The sequence below is a fragment of the Leptonotus elevatus genome, chromosome 8 (genome assembly GCF_054856555.1).
Source record: "Leptonotus elevatus isolate MCC_2025b chromosome 8, RoL_Lele_1.0, whole genome shotgun sequence".
NCBI lineage: Eukaryota > Metazoa > Chordata > Actinopteri > Syngnathiformes > Syngnathidae > Leptonotus > Leptonotus elevatus.
In genome coordinates this window covers 19,625,977-19,642,967 of record NC_141246.1, presented here as the reverse complement: position 1 = coordinate 19,642,967, position 16,991 = coordinate 19,625,977, and the positions used below count along the sequence as shown (strand labels likewise).

Here is a 16,991-nt window from a genome sequence, read left to right as displayed (position 1 = left end):
TAAATTGCTGAGCTGAAGAGCTGCGTTCAATCCAATCAAGGCCTTGGAAAGGCATACCAAAAGAGGAGGGAAGGATTTGCAGACATGGACAAAAATGTTGGTACTGGGATGCTTATGTTAAGGAAACCCCCACAATTGCCATCTATCACTAAAATAACTAAAAATGATGACATTGGATGTTGTCAAAATTGACAAGTCACAGGATAGCCTGGTGACCTCAAAGCATTTCTTGAAACTGTCACCCAAAAAAACTCACAATGGTCGGAGCATAAAGCTGTAGAAATAATCTTTATTGTTGACAATAGAAGTGAGTTTTGCAAAACAAAGCACAAATCCGGTTAACAATTTTGTAGTAGCATTTCATGCAACACAAGTACATCCGAGTGCAAAATGTATCCGTGCAAATATGTTTGAAAGTATTGTCTGACTGGGTGAAAAGTGCTTAGGGTTCAACCAAAAGTGTTACCACAATAACCCAAGTGGGCGTCTCAGCCGTGCGGTGCATCGTAGGGCGGCTACACAGATAGCACAATACGGGTGAATCAATGTTAAAATATGGCTCGGCTTAAAGGTGCATATCGTGATATTGACGCAAATTGGAGTATTAAAATAACCGTATTTTTCACCCACATGTTTTAAGAATTATATTAATGAACAGGAGGCACTAATGTGGCACAATGGCTATTGCCTCTATTTTCCTCGAGCTGATTGGACAAAGCAGAATCGTGTGCAGGTCTACCTAACTTTTGTTTCGACCAATCACGGAAAATAATGAAAATGTGGTCACCGACATGCGACTGTTGTGACTAGCTGATATCATGGCGTTGAGTTTATGTTGTCGGTTTTGCTATGTTGATATGCGGATACAAGAGACTAATTCAGCGAGAACAGAATTGCAGCGTCCACGCATTTGTCCACCGGTGTCGCCATGTTTGATTTGTTTCTTCCCACGGCTTCGGCGCTTCTTGTTTTCGTCACAGCTGCATATCCCGCCCCCAAATACAATGTCGCTCTGTGATTGGTCCGAACCACCAGTGGTTGGTATCGGTGGAAATCAACGGGAGCGGTACAAGATGGATTCTCGGGAGTTTGTGAACTCACAAATACCGCGAGAATAAATCTTGCGAGAGCAAGGTTACCACAGCCCAGTAGTAGCCAACAAAACATTAGTGTGTTGACAGAGGGGCGTTCCTTTTTCTTGACGTTACTTTAAACAGCAAATAAGAAAGATCTAGATAACCTGACAAAGCCAATGCATGGTTTCAATGTACTGCATTGTGTCGCTGTGTTCGCACCAGCCTATGCAGAGAGAGGGAACCACTCCAGTTGAGGTTTCAAGATCACGGCCTAGCGTAGTCCAATAGAATAAGAAGATGATCCTCTTCAAAAACCAGAGAGACACAATAATGAGGCCACCAAATCAACAACCAACTCTGTGGTTGCGCCCAGAAAGTCAGTCCATAGATGTTATGAAGAGAATCTGTGACAAAGAGCAGTCTTAAAACAAAGCCCATCCCTCACCGAACACAAATCAAACGTGCACTCAAAGATGAAGTCTTGTGGCATCTGTTCATATCACACGTGATTTTTGTGCAATTTCTGGATTGTGTACTTTTCCCAAAAAATCAGGAACTGAAATCATATTCTTGTCGGATGAACACTTTATTCATTCTTAAAAAACAAAAACAAAAAAACACACACACATTAACAAATGACTAAGGAAACATCACTGTCTGAACACATACACAAATTGTATTTAATATATTGTCATTGATTTCAGACTATTTTTCTGCTAACTGATAAACAAGTTCTACTTAATATGAATTCCTCTAAACCTAACCAACAATCTTCAAGGCAGTTGCAAAGACTTTTTATTGGAGAAAAGCAGCTTAGTTCAAAATGCAGATTCTCTGTGCACTACCCCAAAGTACAATTTTGTGGGAATTTGCTTTGTATTTCTTGTGTAATGCTATGTGTCCTACTATTTACTGGTGTACAACTCGAAATCAATGCCCTCTTAAAGGTAAGTCGTGGCCAAGACTTTTGCACAGTATATTTTGGAACATGTAGTGCAATTTGTACAAAATAACGTCAGACATCACAAAAATGTACCCCTCTTTTTAAACGTACATATTAAGGTAAAACCAATAAAATATGAACTTAATGTCATAGTAGCAATTAAGTGCATTATAAACTAAAACTGGGAAAGTTACTACCGCTGTAGTTGAGCACTTCTATACAATGTGAAATGTAACCATCTATTTCACAAGACTATAATTATCGTGTTAAAAAGTAGAACAGAAGAACAGTGAACTCTCGTCAAATTAAAAAGCATGCCAAAAGTATGTTAAAAAAAAAAAAAGTGTTTAATTATTCTTCTTTTTTCTTGTACCTGATTTTTTTGTCAAATGTTTTAATTGGGCATGGTTTTTATTGTAAAGTGTATTTGGACCATGTTCCAAGGTGATTTTGCCCTTTATATAAACTGATGGATATGATATTGAAAAGAGTTTAATCACAGTTTCTACCTTGAAACCTTCAAGATAAGAACTGACACATGATTTAATTGTCACATGACAAATGTATGTATGTACAGTACATATTTCTGGTGGAGAAAACTCCACCAGCTGCCACTGCTTGAAGGTAGACCGCACACTAGACCTTAACGTTAAGTTTCCACCAACAAAGCTGGATCAGCATCGGATGCGGCCAGGTGTGCCAGCTCTGGTTGATGAAAGACAATTTCATTCTCACATCCTAGAAATCCCCATACCTATGGAAAGAAAAACACAACAAAGTGAGTCTGAATGTCAACATTTTAGGGATTATTATACGATATAAGCAACGGAGCACAAGACATTGTCTTCTTGTGCCGGTCCCAAGCCCGGACAAATACAGAGCGTAGTGCAGGGATGGGCATCCAACGTAAAACTTTGGCCAAATCAAACATGCGAATCAAATGTATGACAGGAATAAAGCTAATGAGCCACACAATGAAACTATGGGAAAGAGTAGTTGAAGGTCAGAAGGAGCTGCATTGTGTCTTTGTAGATCTGGAGAAAGCTTACGACAGGGTGCCCAGAGAGGAACTGTAGTTTTGTATGAGGAAGTCAGAGAAGTATGTTCAAGTGGTGCAGGACATGTATGAGGACTGTAAGACAGTGGTGAGGTGTGCTGTAGGTGTGATGGAGGAGTTCAAAGTGGAGTACATCAGGGATCAGTTCTGAGCCCCTTCTTGTTTGCTATGGTAACGGACAGGATGACAGACGAGGTTAGACAGGAATCTCCATGGACTATGATGTTTGCAGATGACATTGTGATCTGTAGTGAGAGCGGGGAACGGGTGGAGGAGAAGTTGGAGGCGTGGAGGTTTGCCCTGGAAAGGAGGGGAACGAAGGTTAGCCGTAGCAAGACGGAGTATCTGCGGGTGAATGGGAGGGACCCAAGTGGAAGAGTTAGGTTACAGGGAGAAGGGACCAATAAAGTGGAGGAGTTTAAGTATTTAGGGTCAACAGTCCAGAGCAATGGAGAGTGTGGAAAATAAGTGATGAAGCGTGTGCAGGCAGGCTGGAACGGGTGGAGAAAAGTGTCAGGTGTGATGTGTGATAGAAAATTTTCAGCTAAAATGAAAGGAAAGGTTTATAAACCAGTGGTCTTTGGTCTGGAGACAGTGCCACTGAGGAAAAGACAGGAGGCGGAGATGAAGATGCTGAGGTTCTCTTTGGGAGTGACCAGGATGGATAGAATCAGGAATGAGTGCATCAGAGGGACAGCACATGTTAGAGGTTTTGGAGAGAAAGTCAGAGAGGCCAGACTGAGATGGTTTGGACATGTCCAGAGGAGAGATAGTGAGTATATTGGCAGAAGGATGCTGAGTTTCCAAATGCCAGGCAGAAGGTCTAGAGGAAGACCAAAGAGAAGGTTTATGGATGTAGTTAAAGAGGACATGAAGGTAGTTGGTGTGAGAGCAGAGGATGCAGAGGACAGGGTTAGATGGAAGCAACTGATTCGATGTGGCGACCCCTGAAGGGAAAAGCCGAAAGGAAACGAAAAAGAAGAAGAAGTAGCAAGAACACTCTAAAAATGGATTGGTTAAAATAATAAAATACCAATCTAGTAGGTTAAGCTCATATTGGCTTGATTAACCAATAGATTGGTCTGACATTGACCATTCCGGGTGGTTATGGGCATACCAATTTCTTTGGTTAGCCAAACAACCAATTAAATTGGTTACAATAGAAAGTAAGTCTGGATAGATGACTTGGAAATATGTTTATTGTATCAATTTATTGTATTCTAAATGTATTTATTAATTATTATAAGTGATTTCAATATATAAATAATATAGAGTTTAGAAATGGAAATATGTGTCTAGATAGCTCATGTGGCTTGACTGGCCTAGTGGTAAAGTGTCTTCCTTGAGACTGCGAGTTTGTGGGTTCAATCCCTGGCTGGTTCATAACAAAAGATATAAAAATGGGGCCCATCTTCCTCCCTCCTTGAAACTCACCATCAAGGGTTGGAATTGGGGAATTAGATCAACAAATGATTTTTTGAGTGCAACCTTTGCTGCTGCTCACTGCTCCCTCGGGGTCTTTGTCAAATGCGTAGAACAAATTTCACCCCACTTAGGTGGGCGTAACAATCAGTGGTACTTTTTTTTTTTCGTGAATCCCGTGACTCGCAGGATTTCTGACACAGATTAACCAATATGTTGGTCAGAATGACCCATTTGTATCGGTGGCCCAATCACCATTATATATTGGTGGAAAAACTCCTCCCATTCTAGAGTGGTTGTTTTAACCAAAGGATCTGTCGGACACATAACTACCAGCTAGATTGGTCAATTTTAACCTTTTTTGGGTCGATTTGACCAATCTATTTTTAGGGTGAAACTATTAAATTTAATGGTATTGCTCACTAGCTGAAGCCAAATGACATATCAGCATTTTTATTGTATTACTTACTTACTTACTTACTTACTTACTTACTTACTTACTTACTTACTTACTTACTTACTTACTTACTTACTTACTTACTTACTTACTTACTTACTTACTTACTTTAACAAAGTCAAACTCTAACAGTCACGGACACCCATCAGTGAGATGTTATATCACCCTGACCTGCTAATCAACAATTACTTGTCAGGGACAGTTTATTAATTTTCTGAAGGCTCATGACCAAGATGTCAGCAACTTCTAACTTCATGATAGTAAATCTTCAAATTGTCAGTTCTACAGAACAAAAATAGGAGCAACCACCATGAATCAGGTGGAAGTGTGGAGGAACCTTCAGTATTAAGGTCGATTCGGCTCTGTTGCTCGCTCTAAAAAGTAGGTTGAATCAATATTTTACATTGTAAATGGATCACCTGACTAAATGGGATGAACTCAAAGAAAAGACTGTGTCTGCACATTTCCTGTTTTATGAAGAATTTTCACAGGGCTTAACAACCTTTTTAGGACTAATTTTGCCTTGGCAAGGCATTAAAATTATATATGACCACGATATCCAGTGAAAAGCCACAAAAATACTAACATCAATTTGAAGTTACTGACATTTCTAATGTTCCACCATGCTGGCTAAGTATCAGTAAACTTCATGAAACTCATGTTCAATTCCCTCAAGTCACATTTATTATGCAAATTTAAAAAAAAAATCTATATAAAGCTGTATTGTAAATGAAATGCCTCTGAACCCCAAATAATTTCATTTGTTCAAGTAGGCTTTTTTTTTAAATTCATTCACTGCCATAAATTCATTAAAAATAAAAAGATTATTAAAAATTAGGGGTGACAGGTGATAAAATTTTTTATTGTAACTAATTGCATGATTTCAATAGTTAACTCACGATTAATCACAAATTGTATATCTGTTCTAAATGTACAATAAAAAAAATTCTTGGTTTTCATACTCTTATTAACAAAAGTGGGGGTTGGATGTTAAACTAATAGAAAAAGTTTAAATGAATTTTTGACGTTTATAGCCGTCAATGGCAGTGAATGAATTAAAAAAAAGAAAGAAAACATTATAAAATATTTGGGATGTCAGTAATCATAATTAATCGCATTACTTCACTAGTTAACTCACAATTAACCACACATTTTATATCTGTTCTAAATGTACAATAAAAAAGTTTAGGTTTTCATACTCTTGTTAACAAATTATTAAAAAAAATTTAACTAATAGAAATATTACAATTAATTTTTGACATCTATAGCCGTTAAGGGCAGTGAATGAGTTCAACTGTTAATTAGCTCCACCACAAAGCATAATACGTTCATTGGTCCAGAACACATTTTCCGCAACATGTGTTTTGGAGATTTCGTTATGTAACCACATTATTTCAGTCATGTATTTTTATTTCCCATCTCTGTTAAATTGTAGTTTGTACATCACATTAAATCAATACTAAGGAACTTTCAGTTTATGTTGATTATGGCTGTGCCATATGAACAAAAACGTTAATGTTATACCTGAAGGAAGACCACGTTTCCCATGAGGACAAGCGCATTGTGTTATTTTTGAGCTCCCGCCAGTCAAATTAACTTCTGTTTTTGTCACGAATGGGTAAAGGGGAAAGTGACGTATGCCATAAAGCACTCAGCACATTTGAAGTTTTTCGTGTGGCAGTGTTGCTCCTACCATCCTCCTCAAAGTTGCTCAGTGCCAGTAAAAATGAGACATACCCCCTCAAGCCATGGCAAAGGTACCATTCAACTAGTTTTAAGTCAATGTTTCATCAGAGGTGTTATGAAAATATTTTATTAAGGTTGAAAAGTTCCATAGTGCTATTTTAATGGTGGGGAAAGTTTAAATGACTCATCTTGTTCTCATTTTTTTATATCACAAAAACTTTCAAAGCATTCGAACAGGGGTGTGTAGACTTTTCATAACCACTGGAATTCACTATTGCATTTTTTCACTTAGCTGCATTGAAAATGGCCCTTTAAAAAAAACATTGAAATATTTCATATTTATCCGACGTAGGAACATCGACCAGTTAAGTATTGAGCAGCGAGGCTCTTTTGAAATTTAAGGCCACTGTAGACAAAAAACTAATTGACTTTAAAAATGTAATTTACAGTATTTAACATTTTAAAACTAAATATAAATGTGCATTAATTAAATTTCCATTAAAAAAAATTAAACTATAGTAACAACGACACGCCAATGACAACCAATATTGTTTATTTGTACGTCTAAAACTCCCTTTTTTGTGTGTGTATTTTATTGTGCTTATATCTTATGTTTGATTTATGTATATTATGAACAGGACTTTGTTACAGCTGTAGTTGCTTAAACTGCCCTGTAAATAAAAACAAATTGAGTTGGTTTGTGTTGAGCTGAATTGAGTTGAGTAAACGTCATCATTTGCAGGGTGATAATGTTCTCGTCCAAGACTTTGGTGGTGATACATACACTGCCTCACTTGGTCTAAGAAGACTATATGGTATTAAGTACAAATCAGTTCACCATAAGTCATGTGACCAACCCGCAAAACAGATTGAGCAAACTTCCTATGTATGCTGAGATAACTACTATAACCACGGGGTTGCCGACATGGTGGTTTGAACCTAAACTTCCTAAAATGTTGTTTTCTCTATGGCTGGTGTCTTCAGACAAAAGATAAATACCTCTATATCCTTTATTTATACAATTATGACATAATATATGTAACCACAAATGAAGCTTAAAACAGATCAAATATTGTCATCTTTGATAGCTCTTGAAGACATCTTGTATAAAATAAAAGACACTAGTGTAGACATTTAAAGTTCCTACACGTGCTGATATAGGATCCTGCTACAGGTTCTGCTATTTACCTAAGCCAGAAGGAAGTGGTTTTTTTCTGTTTTGCCAAAAGCAAGAAGTTGGTAGCACATTTAATCGCCTGGACCTTTATCTCAATCTGCACCCCCCCCCCCCCCCCCAAAAAGGCAACGCGGCATTTTTCTATAAAGTTTAAAGCTAACTAGCTACATTACCTAAATGCAATCAATACTGTACATACATATTGCATAAATCACACGCAAGTTAAAAATAAATTTTTCCAGAATGAAATTGGTTTACTGTCTGTGTTAACAGGATTAAGGGAATTATTGCATGTAGAACCAGGGAACCCTGGTGGTTTGTGCTATTTGAGTATTTTTCATAAATGTCTAACAAACATCTAAATTTACAACAGAAAATCTTAAAGTCTTGGCTGTACGGAGTTTGCCATTATGAACTCGCAAGTGTTTCAGGGCGCATTCATGACTCACTCAGCATCATCAGCAGTTGGCGTGTTGTAGCTTTGGAAGAGCGGCTGCATGAAGAGCCCCAGTGTTCCTATCACACACACCAGGATGAAGATCCACAAAAACAAACGGTCTATCACCATGGCTACGTACTTCCAGTCCTCTATTATCTGAAACATAACACACACAATAACCCAATGTTTTAGGGTGCTGAAGCTAAAATGTGCTTGTGTTTTATTCATGGCTGCTGGGATTGGGAATGCACCAGCACACCAAATGCTTATGATCCACTAAACTAACGCGCAATTAAGATTCTGTAATATTTATTAAGCAAGGGAGTAGTGTGAAAGTTTTAGAATCTGAAGTTGCACATTTGGCGCTCTATTTCCGTGGACAGAGCGTGTGCTCTCGGGCGTAAAAACTGGCGCATCTTGATTTGCGTGCAAGTTTGGGAATTTGGCAGGCGTTCCGGCGGACCGAGGATGTTTGCTTTTACACGCCACCGCCGCACCTGACAATTTGGTGGCAGAAAGTAAACAAACCGGCTAAAACCAGGTGGTCTCCAAGTGTTTTGATGCGCCAAGTTCTCAAACAGGTCTTTAACTGACAGTAGAAATTGTATTTTAAAGGGGAAGTCAACCCCAAAAAATTATTGAGAATAATATGGGACTTCACTAGTCTAAACATTCTGATTAACTCATTCACTCTCAGCCATTTTCACTGAAGCAACCCCCATCGCTCCCGGCTGTTTTACTGGATTTTGACTGATTTTGCAAGGCCCATAGAATATTGTGTTCTATTGCTAAACAAAACATGGAACCTACCAAAAGAAAGATTAGAGTCTCTTCTCTCATCAGGAAAAAAAGTAATTAGCATTAGAATATAGTTTAATTTTATCATCATTCACAAATCTGTTGAAAACACTGGGGAAAATAGTTTTTTTGCAACATGGCCCTGGTTGATTTCTTATACTCTGCTGCCACATGTTGGCCGTTTTGGTAATGACTGTCATTGCTTTAAGTGTTCTCTTCAGCTCAGAGGCTGCATCAAAGCCTTTTGTAAGCTCTAGCATTACCAAAAAAAACATAAAAAACATATAAATAGTTAATATTACATTTGTGGAACATGATTTATAAAGCAAAATCCAGCCGTTTTTATCCATCTCAGGGGCGGCCATTTTGCCACTTGCTGTCGAAGATGACATCACAGTTGCTCAGGTCTCAGATAACAACAAATCACAACTCAGCTTCAGAAAACAGGTGAGCTGTGATTGGTCGTTGCCTGAGCAACTGTGATGTCATCTTCAGTGGCAAAATGGCCGCCTTCTGATATTGATAAAAACTGCTGGATTTTACTGTTTAATTCATATTCCACTAAACACAATTTTAACTAGAATACCATATTTAGAGTAGTGGGGCTGCATGGAACATATTATTGAAATATTTTTTATTTTATTTTTATTTGGGGGGGGGGGGGGGTTGTTACTCTTGTACTTACATTTATTTTCAAATCTGTTCCTCCAATTAGTTTTTTCTTAAGTACCTGCATTAAATCAATACTTCTTATGTCTTCTTTGACCATTTTTTTTTCACACAACACATATTTATGTCCTTACCCCTTCATCATCATCTTCCGTCTTCATATGCTCAGCGATGTATTTCACACCTTCGACCGCCTCCTCCAGGTCTGCGTCCCATTGAGAGCGTAACGGCCTCGCGGTGTCTGAACATCCACCACCTGCATCCGGGATGTCTCCCACCCTCCAACAATATTTGTGGGCCCAGTCCGCATTCACATAGAATGAGTCCGAATTTGCTTGAATCCCGCCAAGTTTTATACTTGAGAACCGTTGTTTATCAGTTGCAGTCCGAGAAGGACTTTTTCCGGCGGGGTTCCGGTCGCCATACTTCCGCCTGAATTTGTTGCGGGCATTTGGGCGCCTCATGAGAAGAATTGTGGGCAGTTGTACTAAGAAGAGGCGGTTCACCCATTCGGGCATATGGTGAGTGGACGGGGAGCGGTGGTGGACGTTCAGAACGCACACGCTGGTCACAATGGAGAACGTGACGAGCACCATGGTGAACATCAGGTATTTACCTAAAATGGGAGGAAAAAATTTAACCAATAAATTACATTTACAAAGAATTCCCAAAACATTGTGAAAGATCTCAAGCGTTTCCTATTTCACATTAAATGTCATTGGTGAGAACGGATCTAGCCAATGAAAACATTACTAGCTCTGCATTGTTGGTCCCTTCCAATTTTAAGTGACTCGGGGGACGCTAACTAGCAAACCGCCAGGCTTGTAATGATTAAATCTTACCTTTGACACCATGGCGATGTAATTTTAAATAAATATTAGGTTTTGCTGGTTATTTTTCTAACGCGAAAGTAAAACGCCCGGTTCAGTAAAAACCCCGCCTCTCTCCGTGTGCCGGGTGCAGCCTTCTGCTGGATCTCTGCGTTTGGCCACGCAAGCCATCAATTCTTCATTAAACATTTGAAACAAAACAGCTTCTTGCCTTCAAGAAATTGTGGAGAAGGAGGAGAAGAGAGGGAAGAAGAAGGAGAAAGAAACAGACCTGAGCGGGTTATGAACCGAGTACCCACTGCTTACAAGGATATTGCGCTAACCACTACACTATTCAGTCAGTTGGGTTCAACAGTGCAAAAAAATGTACTTGTAGTTTAAAGAGGTGTCAGCCAGAACCCTTTCTGGGATTTTAAGACGGCCAATTGTCATTGCACTTTAGCATTGCAAATGTGAAGGATAATTGGTTGCTTTGAATTCATTTGGACTTAATGTTTACTGATAAAGGCTACTTTTGTCACTATCCCATGGCAGTCTCAGAGAAAGTGGGCGTGCGTTTAGTCCGCAGAGGCGGTGCGGGGGTGGGGCCGCTCCTAATGACGTCAAACGGTGGCAACAGCTCGTTTTCTCAGGTTGGGAGGGGCTGGTGCTTGGAGAGCAGAATGACCTAGAATTTCTCATACACGGGCGAATGGAGGAAAACACCACTTCGGTGATGTTCTTGGTGAGGAATTAGCATTTTAACATGGCTAAAAACGTTGCTGTCCCTTTAAAGTTAAATGAATTTAAAATTGAATTTTCAGTCTTTCAAAGCATTGACTATACAGTACAGTATTCAACAGTGATGGGCGTATCGATTCAGTGCTATCGATATATCGATACTCATAGAACTATTTAAATGGATTTGACAAAACGTTTGTAAATTTCATGAATACGGTATAATCCCTAATGATGATATGTCATTGCGTTCATGTGAACAAAAATAGATAGAACTCACCAATGAGAGGGACTGCTAGAGAGGTGGGCGGTACAATCTTTGAAATAAGTAACAGGAACACAGTGAGTGCCAGCAGCACTGAGATACACAACGTCATCTTCTCGCCGCAGTCGGACGGCAGGTAAAACACCAGAATGGCCAGAGAGGTGATCAACACGCAGGGGATGATCATATTGATGGTATAAAACAACGGCTTCCTCTTGATAACAAAATCATAGGTGATATCGAGGTAAGTGATGTCATTCGGGTCCTCGTTTTTGCGTCCCGGGAGTGAGACAATGTCCCACTCTCCACTGGGGGTGAAGTCGTCACGGCTGGCATAGTCACTGGTGAGAATCAGGTCCACCTCTGTGTGATCGTACGTCCAGGAGCGGAACTTGAGAGTGCAGTTTTGCTGGTCGAAGGGGAAGTTCTGCACCTCAATGGCGCAGGCGGATTTGTAGATGGCCGGGGGGAGCCAAACTATGTCGCCCGTGTTGGAGACCACAGTGTTGCAATAGAAGGACACTTCATACACACCGTCAGCGCTGTGACCATAAATTGAGGAGGAGAGGATTAGTAAGGATTAGTAACACAGAGGTACGGCAAAAAATATCATCTAGAGACAAAGACAAATATAGTTCATTGTTGATTGCTTATGATATATTTTTCAGTTTGTTGATTTAAAAAACTGATATACATATGCATAAAAGCTGCTTAATTTTGCACTAAAATGTAATGGGTTCAAGTTTGATAGACAGTGCATGGTCACACCCACAATGGCGTATTGAATTTGAATTCAATTCTTTGCACTTCTTTGTATTCTTTAAAAATACTTTTTTACTTATTTGTCTATTTAAAAAAAATAATAATTTTATTGTGTGCTCTATGCAAAATGACTTTTATGAGCAAATTGAAAAAAATATAATTGCCATTCATTTCACTCCATTTTAAGGAAATTTGCTGTAGTTTTTTTTAGAAATGATCTGTCATTGTTTTGGGGGAAATTTTATGTATCGTAAGTATAAATGGTATCGCCACTTGGTATTGGTGAGTACTGAAGAATCAGTATCGGTCTTAAAAAAAAGTGTTGAACATCCCTTTTTTTTTTCATAATAGGTCTCCATCCAGGGCGGCACCGTGGATGACTGGTTAGCATGTCCGCCTCGCAGTGCAAAGGACGTAAGATCAAGTCCGGGCTTCAGCCTTCTTGGGTGGAATTTGCATGTTCTCCCCGTGCCTGCGTGGGTTTTCTCCGGGTACTCTGGTTTCCTCCCACATTCCAAAGACATGCTTGGCAGGTAAATAGAACACTCTAAATTGTCCCTAGATGTGATTGTGTGTGTGCTTGTTTGTTTGTTTGTCTGTGTGCGCCCTGGATTGGCTGGCAAGCAGCTCAGGATGTCCCCTGCTTACTGTCCGAAGCCAGCTGGGATAGGCTCCATAAATGTTAATTAACTGTGTTAACTGGGGGGGTGGTCTCTGGACCAGCGGCAGGTAATACTCCCACTCCCCTCTCAATTTAACTATGGGAGGGGCATTGACTTAAAACGAAAATTATAATTTAATTATTCATCACTTTTATTTATTTACAAAATTGTTTAAAATTGAAACTTTGGTGTTCTTTTTTTTTGTTTTTTTTTGTGGTTCATTTGTTTTGCTTATTATTGTTTTTTCTCTATTTAGTGTAGTTACTGTGTAACATTGTCCACTTCAGTTTTAATGATAGCTGTTTTCTTGCTAACTCGTTGCCTTACTTTGTTCTTGTTTATTGAGATGGGCCTGTTCTCAGCCTGCAATCGTGATTTAGAGAACCCCCTCAAAGCGCTGTCTGTACGGTATTTTTTTTTGTTTGTTGTTGTTGTTTCTGTAATTAATAAAGACAAGAAGTGTTTTTTTGTTTTTTGCTTTTTTGTTTTTTAACACTGAAATTAGCTGAAGCCTTGCAAGCAGCAGTACCGGGGGGACTCCAGAAGCACAGGGAGAAGAGGAAAACTACCTTAGGTGGGCACTTTCATCTCTCCGCCGGGCCATTATTGATGGCTGCTCACCTTTCGTTGAGTGCTTCCGCATTGTTGGCAAGTGCTTTATGACACGAAGCTTCGAAAAAAATATACGGACAGAGAAGGACCTATACTAACCCGGATCGACAGGGATAAACCTGCTTCGGTCCATGTATTTATTCGAGGCTTCACGTCATAAAGCACTCGCCAAAAATGCAGAAGTGGGCAACCGTCAATAACGAGTAGACGGAGAGACGGAACTGCTCACCTGTGCAAAACTTCCCACAGGAAGGCTGGAGCAGAGAAGAAAAGATCTTGCAACTGCGAGGCAGACGTGTTGCTAGCCATTAGGCCGCCATTCTGCCCTCCTCTGAACTCAAAAACAACTTGCACTCACTTGTTGTACAGCACAATATCAGGAAGCCAGAGGAGTTTGGAGGGTATTCGAAGTTTCTTAATGCCTTCGAACTTCTCTGGGTCCCATCTCAACCTGTAGTCATTCCACTCCTGTGGAAATATGCGTTAGTCAACCAAATGAAATAATGGTGCCGAGTGAGCATTATATACCTGAGATAGCCACAAATTGGTCGTCATTATCTGCTCTCTCTCATTCTGCAAGAGAACAAAAATCCCACATTACCGCCTTTTCAGTGATGAGTTGTTATTAGAATTAACAGCCACTAATAACCATAAAGTAAAAACCCTGCTACCGTTTGGCTTCAGCCACAGGTGCTTCTACTCAACCAGCGACTTTACCTGCCGATGATAGAAGCAACTGTGGCAGGGTTTTTACTTTCTGGCTGTAAAGGTTGGATTAGGTCACTTAAGTCCCTACAAAAGGCCCTGGTCAAAAATCCTGGGTTCAAATAACAAACCATTTTGATGGCTTCTCGGGCTATAAAACATCTACAATATCTGAAGATGATAAAATAATAATCGGACTCATTAGCTAGTCAGTTATTCTGTACCCTGGGCCGTAGTAAAATGTATCAAATGATGCTTAACCGCTGGCCTCCCTCCTTTGGCAATTGTTTATTAAACCCAACAGAAGTGAGACAGTAATGAGAATAAAGATGAATATACTCACTACGCTGATGAGCTGAGACAGCGACACTCGGATGGAGATGGTGACCTGTTGGCTCTTATTGACAGCCGGTCTGATCAGTTTGTTGTAGCGTTCAGGACCTAACAAGAAATTGACCAGACGCTCTTCAGCACTCTCTGCTCTGCTGCCTGGGGAGTCGCAACAACACACATTTCATACACTCATTCTTTTATTTTTTTTATTTTTTTACCGCTTCTTGTGTCGTGGGCGTGTGTTTATAACTAATATAAAAGTCGTTTATATGATGAAAAGAATCCGACGTGTTCATTGCAAGTGTTTTGAAAACGTCTGTCTTCAAATGACAAGTTTTGCACTTGTATGTTCGTCCAGTGTGCCACCACACATTCCAAACAACATGCTGAAAAATACAAGCACGGACTCCATCATTTAAATAATTGAGGTTGTGACTTGAGTGTATCTCTGCCTTGAGTACAATGCGTTACTCTCTTTTCTGTCATACAACATCTTTGTCAAATGAATTTTTGTTGAGGAGCAGATGTCAGCTTGTGGTGATTTGTGGTTTCAACCAAAATAACTTATTTAAGTTCACAAAAAAAAACAAAAAAAAGAGAGAAGTCTTGGGAAAATAAAGCAAGTTGGTCATCCTTTCTTCAGATCGGATTTCTGCTTCCTTGATTATAGGTTGAAAGGGCCATTGGTAAATTATTAAGGGCGCCCATCTGCCTCTAGGTAGAGATATTTTAAGTTAATGGACACCACATACATCCAGGTCAATGCAATTGGATACTGAGAAAAACAGGAAATTGAGGAAATACCGCAAAGCCATTTACGCTCACTGCAGCACTTTTCATTAGTTTACCTGCAACATCCAACATGATTTAATATAAAAGGTGTAGTCCAAAATGTTCCTCTGCAAAAACAATATTACAGTGCTGGGCGTTATTGTTGTTGTTTTAATGCTGATATTGCTGAAGGAGGAAACCAACAAATACTGTATCTTATATTGTAAACCTCTCAGCATGATGCTGTGCGGTTGTAAACTACTTCCAATTATGGTTGTTATTGTTGACGATGACGATGACGATGACGATGACGATGACGATGATGATGATGATGATGATGATGATGATGATGATGATGATGATGATGATGATGATTCATGTTATTCCAACATAGTGTTCTGTTAATTAAAATGCACACATCTCTGACTGTCATTCAAAACTGAGCACCGCTATCCTTGATTTAGCTCTTGTATTGATCTTTTTGGAGTAAAAGTGATCTCCCATTATTTAATACAGAACGGAGGACATTTATACTGGATGTTTAAATGAGTGTTTCTTTTGTAAAAAAAAATTATAAAAGCTCAACATCTCCACGTAGAAAAAGACCAGCAAAACGAACAAAGAAAGAAAGAAAGAAAAAAGAAAGAACAATTCTCATATATCTGTAGAAAGTACAAAATGTAAAGCATCTTACTTGTAATAAGACAGAGTTTAGCGAGCAGTAGAACAGCGTTGATTCTCATCCTCATCCTCGATCAAACTTGTGATAAAGGAAAACAATTAGTTAAAATCTAAAAATAAAAAATGTTAATGATTTTTTTTTTTAAGTCCTTTATTTTGTACAATTTTCGCACTGGCGGCTTTTCAACTGCTCCAGATGTTTGTGCAAATATGCTACAATCACAGGCACACAAACTTCAAATTTAAAAAGAAACGTTGAGTTCTGTCATTTTTGTATTTTACAACATATTCACCAAGATAAATGTCATTACGCGTATTTCTACGTTGGGATGTAACTGTCAGCACTCACCTTAAAATCCGGGATCTTTTTCTCCTCTGATAAATCTCCAAGTAGCTTAATTGCTGAGGGCGCGCATGCACGCACCTCCCCACATGAGACACCTCAACTATGAGGTCCGCGAACATCCGCTCCGTGGAGGGGAAAAGGGAGGCGTGTGCGTGTGGGGTGGGAGCGAGGGGGACTATTCGCGTCATAATTTGTAGTCAATGCTCAGTTTCTGCTCTGCTGGCCTTTGTGGTGCTTGTGCATTGAAAGCCAAGAACTGTCCAACAGTGAGTCACTTTAAAAAATAAGAATTGTAAAATAACAAGCCATGCATAATTCTGTATAACGTCAACTCATGAACATGCATGCTTTTTCATTCGGAGTGTCAAAGCTCATTTGTCACAGGCCAACACAACCATTGTTATGGTTTCACTCACAGGGCAATTATGTATGAAAACGGGGTAAATGTATCTCATTACATATCTCATCACATTGTTACATACGACAGTCCCAGAAAGTGTTACCAGTATATATCTACACTCATAGAAATCACTATCTTTGAAGATGTATGCTTTTTTTTTTACATAACAATTTTTTTTACATA

General features: G+C 39.3%; 1 protein-coding gene across 2 annotated transcripts; it reads right to left on the bottom strand.

Annotated features, from left to right (window-relative positions):
• Positions 1–989: 989 nt before the first annotated feature.
• Positions 990–16,554, bottom strand: chrnb5a (cholinergic receptor, nicotinic, beta 5a). Of its 2 annotated transcripts, none has more exons than XM_086082346.1 (9): positions 16,412–16,554; positions 16,076–16,141; positions 14,621–14,766; positions 14,101–14,145; positions 13,931–14,040; positions 11,552–12,078; positions 9,859–10,340; positions 8,268–8,413; positions 990–2,773 (listed from the first exon to the last, which is right to left on the bottom strand). In XM_086082346.1, the coding sequence occupies exons 2-9, from the start codon at positions 16,128–16,130 to the stop codon at positions 2,758–2,760; spliced, it is 1,527 nt and encodes a 508-aa protein (XP_085938472.1). In that variant the 5' UTR covers positions 16,131–16,141; positions 16,412–16,554; the 3' UTR covers positions 990–2,757. The 2 variants fall into 2 exon arrangements, with proteins under 2 accessions (XP_085938472.1, XP_085938473.1); XM_086082347.1 differs by having other exon boundaries at positions 14,621–14,718.
• Between the last annotated feature and the right edge of the window lie 437 nt (positions 16,555–16,991).